The sequence below is a fragment of the Rhipicephalus sanguineus genome, unplaced genomic scaffold (assembly GCF_013339695.2).
Source record: "Rhipicephalus sanguineus isolate Rsan-2018 unplaced genomic scaffold, BIME_Rsan_1.4 Seq857, whole genome shotgun sequence".
Taxonomy (NCBI): domain Eukaryota; kingdom Metazoa; phylum Arthropoda; class Arachnida; order Ixodida; family Ixodidae; genus Rhipicephalus; species Rhipicephalus sanguineus.
The window spans coordinates 77,981-87,500 of record NW_023616144.1 but is presented as its reverse complement, the minus strand read 5'-3'; the positions used below and the strand labels follow the sequence as shown (position 1 = coordinate 87,500).

General features: G+C 51.1%; 2 protein-coding genes across 2 annotated transcripts in view; one reads left to right on the top strand and one right to left on the bottom strand.

The window, feature by feature from the left end:
* The window catches only part of LOC119378524 (tether containing UBX domain for GLUT4-like), a gene marked incomplete at its 3' end in the record, with an annotated part of 39,625 nt that extends 31,889 nt beyond the window's left edge, over window positions 1-7,736 (bottom strand). The window contains exon 1 of the mRNA XM_037647629.2: window positions 7,580-7,736. Coding sequence (XP_037503557.1) covers window positions 7,580-7,720 — 141 coding nt within the window. The remainder of the gene's footprint in view (window positions 1-7,579) is intronic.
* Window positions 1,730-5,358, top strand: LOC119378525 (integral membrane protein GPR155-like). Its single transcript, XM_037647630.2, is given in 3 exon segments — window positions 1,730-3,266; window positions 3,269-3,792; window positions 3,794-5,358. Coding segments are annotated over 3 exon segments (2,763 nt in total). The 5' UTR covers window positions 1,730-2,029; the 3' UTR covers window positions 4,796-5,358.
* Window positions 7,737-9,520: the final 1,784 nt, after the last annotated feature.

Sequence of the window (9,520 nt, the reverse complement as noted above, 5' to 3'; positions counted from 1 at the left end):
CAGCCACCTTCGTGCCCATGCTTCGCATAACATCGATTCCCACGGTAGGTGGGATCTGCCGAATTTTTTTCGTGGGGGGGGGGGGGGGGGGCTGCCCTGCAGCGTGCCTGCAGCGGGGTATCGACATCTATAGTTGGTACTAGGGAGAGCGGACGGCCATGTAAAGCGTTAGGCAGATAACCAGCGTTTAAAGTTACAGAACGGATGCCAAGAGAATAGGAGACGCAGTCGAGGATGGTATAGAACTGTAAATAAGAACACGAAATGCGCAGTCGTTTAGGAAAATCTACACGGGACTGTATTACAAGGATATACGACACCAAAAAAAAACGAAAAAAAAAAAAGAACGTACGGGTTCCCCAGAAAAAACACCTTTGCAATTTAAGGATACTAACCCATCGAAACTATATGGCAGCGGAATGCGATGTCGGGGCTTGTTGTGATCACGCTCGGAATGAGGTACTGGCGCAAAAACTACGCGGTAAAATCAAGAAGAAAGATTCCGTCCATTCCCCTCCATTTTTCCGTGTAGTTTCTGCGTCAGTAGCTCAGCTCGAACTATATGGCAGAATAAGTTCGCATATCGGGTGCAAGAGACCCCGGAATAGGCTGTAATAAAGAAAGAAGTACTGGTCCTTAATAGCTAATAATAATTATATCCGGGGTTTTCGAGCCAAAACCACGATGTGATTATCAGGCACGCCGTAGCGCAGGGCTCGCACCGAGATGGCACAGTACACGGGCCTCTAGCATTTTTGCCTCCATTGAAATGCGACAGCCTAGGCAGGCATCGAACCCGCGACTTTCGGGTCATAGCCGAGCACCGTAACCACCGTACCACCGAGGCGGACGCTTCTTATTAGTTTAACAGCTCACGTACGAAACAAGAATGACAGAAACCAAACACAAAGGCTAGTATTTTTTTTTGTTTTGTTTTATGTCTGTAAACGCTGATCTGTATTTTTTTTATATATATTCAAAAGCACCCTTTCGAGTTTATCACTTTCAATACAGCTAGTTCCTATTATTCCTCAAGGTCAACAGGTAGAAGACAACGTAATGTTGGCTATTTCTTCTCTTCACGTGCCAGAGTTCCTGCTGCCCTCCGCGTACACTGTCAGCTGGCCAATGCTGAACAAAGCCCAAACAAGACGCTTCAACAGTGACAGGACAAAAACAACCACTGCACAGCAAGCTATTCCTGGCTGTCAGGACGGTAAGAGATATCGTGAATACTTGCGTCGCGTTTTTTTTTTCTTGCGTGACAGTCGGTCGTCCGCGGCGGTGTATTTCTAGACCACATCGACCGCTATCTAACCGAACGTCTACAGCAAAGCGCCCCGCTATAACCTTCCCCGTGTAATGCAGACGCGATACGCCGCGATTTCCGCGTGAAAATCAGTTTTGTAAGGTTTTTTTTTTTTAATGCGCTTGCCTAGAGAGAATCAATAAATGCCGCCGGAGGGCTTGTAGTACGCAATTCCTTAATTTCGGCATTGGAACACGTTCGAAACAGAGCTGAAGTCGTCACAAAAGGTCCCGGACGATTCAAAAAGCCCGCCATTGCGACAGCAGCACCGCCGCAGCCAACAGGACGCATGCGCGAAGAGAGAGGAGGAGCGTGGCGTCACGGCGTACGTCTCGTACGTCATCGAAAAAGCAAATCTCGCTCTCTTCCACGCGCTCCCTGTCCTCCTCTGTCTACGAAAGGACAGGACACCAGAGGACACTGCGGAGAATGCCAGTGCGCTGATGTGCTTACGTGATCCACGGTGGACCCGTGATGGCGGCGCCCGTTTCAGCTGGGGCGCCGGCGCTATCGCCTGGAAACAACAACACGTCGCTAATAACAACCAGCTAATCGGGCTTTAGCTAATCCCCGACCGGCTTAGCGCGTGACCGCGTAATCGACGGTGCAGCGGACTTTCGACCCAATCTGCGCGTGTGTCAGCACGAGCAACTCCAAATCCACGCTCAGAAGAAGCAAGTTTCGGTGTGTGCGTGTGATCTCGTTCGCTCGCTCGCCGGTATGGAGTCGTCCACGCCGGCTTCGGCGATTTCCTCCGCGACATCCGCACCCGGAGACGGTAACGTCATCTACAGCGAACTGCTGCCCGTGCTGATCCAGTGCTTCGCGATCATCCTATTGGGCTACTTTTCCGGGCGCGCGGGCCTCATAGGGCCCGCCGAGACCCGCAGCCTTAACGTGTTCGTCTCCTATTTCTCGCTGCCGGCGACCGCCTTCAAGTCGCTAGCCGTCATCGCATTGGGCGAGGTCAACTGGCGCTTCCTCGCAGCCGTGGCGATCGGAAAGTGCATCGTCTTCGCCGTCGTATTCGCCGTCACGCTGGCGCTCCTGTCCCGGCAGCCGGCGAGCTTCGCCAAGGCCGGACTGTACGCGATCGCCTCGTCGCAGAGCAACGACTTCGGACTCGGATACCCGCTCATCGTGCACCTCTACGACAAGGTACAGCCCACGTTCAGCCACTACCTCTACCTGGTCGCGCCCGTACAGCTGGCCTTCCTGAACCCCATCGGGTTCGTCATGATGGAGTACGGACGCCCGCGTCAAGACAGCGGTAGGTCCGGAACGCGAAGCCGCATTCTCTCCACCCTGAAGGGCATCGTCAAGAACCCGGTGGTCATAGCGCCGGCACTGGGCATCGTCTGGAACGTGAGCACGTCTAACGCTCCCCTACCGTCGGTGATCGAGCGGATCTGCGACTCCTTCGCGGACGCCTTCATCGCCGCTGCTCTCTACCTGCTAGGCCTGAGCATGGTCGGCAAGGTGGGCAGCATGGGCAAGTACGCCGCCCTCACCCCGGCCCTCCTGGTGACCGTCAAGATCGTCGTCTGCCCGCTGGTAATCCGCGAGCTGGTCAACCTGCTCAACGTCGCCGACAACGAGCGAGACATGAAGGACTTCGGAAACTTCGGCTTCCTTTACGGCATGATACCCATGGCGCCCAGCGTGTTCATCTTCGCCACCCAGTACGACCTGCCGACGGCCGCCGTATCCACGGGCATGGTGTTCGGCACCTTCCTCTCGGCGCCTCTCATCTTCATCACGGCAACCGTGAGTCAGATCAAGAAGCGCAGCCTCAAGGACTTCGCCGTGACCATAGGCCAGACCATGGTCACCTCCAGCGCCATCAGCACCGCCTGCTGCCTGTGGCTTCTGGTAGTGCTCTTCCGCAGACGACACAGCGTGACGCACGGTGTCACTACCTGCTTAGTAATCTGCCAGCTCGCCACGGCCCTGGGTGGAGTCTGTGGGCCGCCACGAGCATCGACAATCCTTTGTCGCCCGTGGCGTACACGCAGTCGGTGCTGTCCATAGCCGGAATCTTCGCCGCTCGCATCTGGACCGCGATCCTGGCAGGCGTGCTAGCCCTGCTGCACTGGCGCTCGCTCTGCTACGTGCTCAGGCTCAAGTGGCTCATTGCGGTAGCCGGGTTCGGATCCTCCGTCCTGGTGGCACTCTCGCTCTGCCTGACTATTCCGAAGAGGGGATCCCGGCTCGGCGACACCGACCCGAACTTCCAGTTCGGTGACATACAGGCAGTCGTGGCGGTCACCGTTCTCCTCACCAGCCTCCTCTTCACGGTGGTGAGCCTCATCGTTCAGCACAGGTTCCGGCTGAGAATGAGGGACTACATGCCCATCGGAGGCGGCAGCGATGACGACGAACGAAACACTTCACCTCACTCCGACCACAGCCACGACCACAGTCCTCTGATTCGACCATCAAGCTCTCAGGCACATGCCTCTGTCGCACGAGAAGGAGCGAGCGCAAAGTCCCGGGTGCACGGGAGACTGCGAGGACTGCGACAACTGCTCGGATCACGAAGAGCGCGACAGCACTGTTCCGGATCTCGAAGACCTCGTCAGCAGCCCGAAACCGAAGCGGAACGTTCGGAGGCTGCCCAAATCCTCAAAGTCAGCCAATCCCTCCACGGCGTTGTCGGCGTCGGTGAACTCGAGGAGGCTGGAATTCCACGTGTCGCCCTCGCAGCAAGTTCCAAGCACGTCTTTCGACCAGCTCTGCGGACCACTGTTCAGCTGTGACAAGCAGCAAGTTCGGCAGTGCATGGGCCTCGTCGGCACGTACAACCAGCAGACCGCCATTCGGGTACAGAATGCGGACGAAGTCCTTGACCTAGACAGCGCCCCTCAAGTCGAAGATGACGTCCATCAAGTGTTCAGACACACCTTGCTCTGTCTCTTGCTCAGCGTCTCCATGGTCATCGGACTGGCAGTCTCGCTTTGGCAGCTTCTTATCTACGACACCCCGACAGGAATCTTGGTAGAGCTAGAGTTCCTGGACATAATAATGAATTACGGACAGGGAATGCTGACGTTCCTCGTGTTCGGACTCGACGCCAACTGGCTCCTCCGGTCATTGACCAACGCATGGTACTTCGTCACATGCCGGCGGCAGAGGCCGAGGGGTGCGGCCACCCTCGTGCTACCGAGGTTCGAAGACCTGTCTCCCGAGACCCGTCAGATATGCACACAGTTCCAAGTCTACCACAGGGACGCCTGCATCACGGACATCTGTCGTTCACGCCCCGGCCTCGATGGCACCGAGCTCCACCTCGCCTTCGTGGGCAAGGACCTCGTCGACTGGCTGATAGCCGTCGGACTGTGCCACGATCGAGTGCAGGCCGCCCGATACGGCAAGGCGCTGCTCGAAGGCCGGGTGATAGCGCACGCAACCGGACGGCACCACTTCTGCGATGAGCTATACACTTACACGTTCCTGCCTTCGCACGAGATGGATGTTTCTTCGTGAAGCCGTGTGGTGTGCATGGAACGTTTCTTGTAAGACGTGCGATGACGTGTTTTATCAAAACTGTTCGTGCGCACGAAAGACTTAACGCACTGTGCCCTCACGAGTGCACCTGTGGACCTAAGGACTAAACTGCGCACAATTTGGTGTTGGACCAACGCCTAGAGCGAGCAATGGTGGAAAGAGCTATTCCCTATGTTCTCATACGACGGAGCTCATCATGCTTCGAAATCTCCTTACTCGGCAGAAATGATGAATGCGAATACAGCCGAGAGAACTTGTGTTCTAATTTAAGTGTTTGTAAAGTGCCGTTGTGTGTTGTGTAAATAGTTATGAAAACTTTAGTTTAAGAAGCTCGAAAGAAGACTTATAGTGAGCACGAAAGCCAAAGAACCAGATTGTTAGGCTCGATTATCCTTGCGAATTTATAACACCGCATAGTGCGATTCAATAGCAGCTTATATAGTGCCTTCTAAACAATTTCTTCCACGTCCATAGCACAAGCCCGTAGCTACAGATATGGAATAAAATGTACCTGAAGTATGCCGACTACTGACTCGTCATTATTAGGATTGGTGCTCAAGCGAATACTATTTGAAGATGGCACATGAAGCAAAACTAAGGAGGATGACAGCACACGTGCCATTTGCCTTGTCTTTCGTTCTATGGCCTTTTTTTCAATAATTAACCAGCATTAACACATCATACTGTTACTAATCTCAACCTAATATTTTGTAAAGTTTCAGTCAGCCTAAACAGCCACCACTATTTTCACGCGATACACAAACACTGAGTACTCAGAGTCTTAACCAAAAGGTTAAAAATTAGTTAAACCTCAATATAACAAACCTCAGTATAACAAAGTATTTAGCTTTTCACAACTTCATAGAACATGTATTTTGAACCTCAATATAATGAAGTGTGTTTATCTGTGATTTCAACATAACGAAGTTTCAGCACTGCCGCAGAGGAAGGCTGAGGCGATAAATTGGAACTTCAGCAGGGGCCAGTGGTAAAAATGGCGGAGTGATTCGTAGCTATAAGAAACAGCACGGCTGAGACAAGGCAAATTTCAAATGAATGAGGTAAATTGCTGATTTCATTGACTTCGTTACATCTAGGTTTAACTGTCTTAAAACCATCACATATATTGCATCTTGACAAGCCCAGGAAGAGCTTGGTGTTCTGGTAGTGTTTTCTACCATGGTGTAAACAAGTAACTCTCGCAAACTGTTCTGATCCATGGTGAGTAATTGTGGTGGCAAGTACGAATGTGCTGATAAACAACATTCCAAGCTAGCTGCCTAGGAACAAGAGGCATATCACTCGGTGGTTGTTCCTAAAACAGTTTGTTTCTTGCGAAATACATGAACTACATTTTAGACGACGTATAATTTTAGTCGTTCTTGATACAAAGTGTCTCATATGCAGCAATTTTCACAGAAAGTCTACAGCAGTTGAACAACACATGACAAACACACTATTTCACGAAACTTTGATATTCCCTCGGCCTTCGAGTTCACTAGTACTTCAACACATGAAGAATTGAGCATAAATTTTGTAGTTGACCTTAAATTATGCTTAAATCACAATGCATTGACTGCAATTTGTGCAACTAACTACAAAGTGTGGCAGGTAACAAGTTCTGAACGTAAAACGCACCAGCAAACAGTACAGGCAACCAGTGAGCACAGTTCATTACTGCTGTGCCCTCTACAGCGAGTCATTCAAGGGGAGCTTGCGACAAAAAAAAAAAAAAAAAAGTCGCAACTCAGAGATCAGAAACCATGTTTACGCTCAATAAATTCCAGCAGTACCAGCTGGTGGGCTAGGTGGTGCATGTTCAGTGTGAATGGAAGACTTGTCGCCAAAAAATGCTACCACGCAGGAACACAAATGCACACAAAGGCAAGACGGGCGCTATGTGTGCGTTTATGTTCCTACGTGTGTTTGTGGCGACGAGCTTTTTATTCATACTGAATGCTCAATAAATAGCATGGCCACAAGTATTATGATTCGATTCGAATTCGAAATTTGCGCACCCCTAGAAAACACCACTTCCGTGCGCAGGCCTCCAGGTAATATTCAGCGACAAGAGGGAGGCATAAGTTGGTTGTTATTCACGGTGAGGACTTGACGCGCAACTGGTGATTTACGCGCCAAACACATGCGCGCACGCATTAAGCACAGGCCGACGAAGGACTTAATGAATGACGTGGTGTTGCTACTACTCGCCTAGTTTCATTATATTGTTAGAAACTCTGTGCCTCTAGAGACACCTGAAAGTATTTAAACAGTAGCATTGCAGTAAATGACACGCTTGTTTTGGAGAGACGCGATTCAGTGCCGCTTGAAATGCGCGATGCGAAGCAATGTGGCATATTAGACTGCCAGCGAGTTCACTATGACTGGCTTACGGAGTTAACGTATCAGCGGTTATTTAACCACGAGTTTCATAAGGAGGGGGTGGGGCGGCTCTGGTACTACACCTTCATTTTCGGTCTTAAGCACTGACACGAAACGTCACCATGCCCTCGGCAGTTAGAGACAGGGAAGGACAGTGCCAATGTAAGTATTGTCGTTAAACTAAACACTCTGAAACTTGCAGAGCGGGCCAATTGAGTAGAAAACGAGCTAGGTATCGCCCATTACTTGCGCTGTAACAACTCAGCGAAAACGACCGGTCACGGCATTAGTTTCTCGAGCTACCACGCACTACACGAACGACTGCTCATGGAAATGCACGGGGGTGTCGGGGGCACGCTTAAGGTACAAAATCGGACTCACCTGGAATATGCTGGTGTTCGAGTTGACGTGGAAAACCTGCCGGTGACCGTTCGGGTAGAGCACAACAAGCGACAAGGAAGCCGCCATGGTGCTTGCTGCGCCTCCTACTGGCATGAGCCTTGCGCGTGATGATGAAAACATCGCGCAACCTGCTTCTGAAGTTGTGAAAAGAAACACGCCTCGCCGTTTACATGATATGACGTGTCCGTATGATAAAATTGTAAGACGTAAGTCCCCTTACGGCGAATTGTTTCGAAACGTTCGGAAAGGTGCAACGTATCAGCATACGTTACGCGAAAACGAAACCAACCGGCTTCCATCACCGTTGATTCGTAAACCTGCGCTAATTTCGTTCTTGTGTAGGTCTTGGTGAAGTTCTAAATCCTGCCCTTAATGCAGCTTCCACAACCGTGAAAACCGAGGAGTGCGTAGCACGGGCAACCCCGCGATTCCCTTGGCAATCGCGCGCTTGCCGAGGTGGTGGCGCCCTCTCTTGCGCGGCGTGGGTATCAGCCGGATGTTTCAGAAGAGTTTTTCGCGATTTCAGGTGAATTACTGCGATTAATCCTTGGTTATCTCTGTCGTTTATATTAATTTAGAGCTCGTTTGTTTATTTAAAACTGGTTTTGAGCATTGTTAGCATTCTTTTAGGCCTTTATTGACCACCGCGTGACCGTGCAAAATGATACAGTGGATGGACGACAAGCTGGGTCCCTAATGTGCTACGCACTTAAAATCCTTGGAACACTGGGCGTTGCTGGAGCCAACGTTTCGGCACACAAACTTGTCTTCTTCAAAGCTACACCTGTTGCAGCCCTGAAGAAGACAAGTCCACTTGTCGAAATGTTGGATTCAGCAACACCTATTGCAAGGATTTTTTCATCGTTTCAAGATTCCACCTTCCCCTGAACTTCTCCCTGATATCAAACACACACCGCGCAGTTTGCTTGTGACGATTCCACTTTAAAGTGAATTCCGGTTTTTGCGACACGGCTGTCCACCGCATCGTGCATTGCACATGATCATTCCAATGCCTATGGATTCTCCTGACTCAAAGTGCAGCCTAGTCTCACGTCCCTATTTTTTGCGGGCAGCCATGAACAGAAATACGACTGCAGCCAGCTCCTCATCAGCACTTCCCTTTTGCACGCATTGCGACATCTTGTGGCACCGCCACATGGTCATCGCGCCCGAGCATACTTGGATGAGATTATGTTGGCGACGAACCCCGAGCAAACCGATAGCGAGAGTACCAAGCACATTCCTTTTTCCAAGGCAGGGGTGGTCGGCAGAAAGCAGTCCATCTTGCTGTTGTCCATCTGAAAGCCCACACCTTAAACACTTGTGCATTCCTTACCAGCAGACTTGGCTATGCACATGATTTCTTTCTTTATTTTTTCGCTGGTGTTGAGAGTAACCGCATCTCTATCGAAGTTGCCCCAAAAAAAGCTGTTTGTTGGAGTGCTTTCCGCCGGACACCCCTGCTTTGGAAAATTGAATGTGCTTGGGACTCTCGCTATAGGCGCGCTTGGAACAACAACGCCGCGTGACGCGATTTTGCCGCTCCTTCCACCAGTCACTTGCTCTAATCTTTTTCCGTCGCAACTGTGCCAATCCTGCAACCAGTGTGGACATGAAGGTTCGCTGAATAAGTCGTGCATACAGTTGGCCAAACAGCTGGCTTCGAGCCTGGTACCTGGTACGAGGTAAGCATCGGGCTGTGCTGTGAACAGCACAGCCCGATGCTTCACCTGTTTGACTGTGAAAGACCGAAAAAAGGTAGCAGTTTAGGGGTGAACAAAAGCTTGAAGAGATGACAGTTCGTGAACATGGGTAGTCGCTGGAGCCGCCGTTTCTACAGGTGGACTTGTCTTCTTCAAGGCTGCCACTGTGTTTGTGGTTGCAACTGCAACTGCCCAGTGACCCAAGCACAAGTGAAAG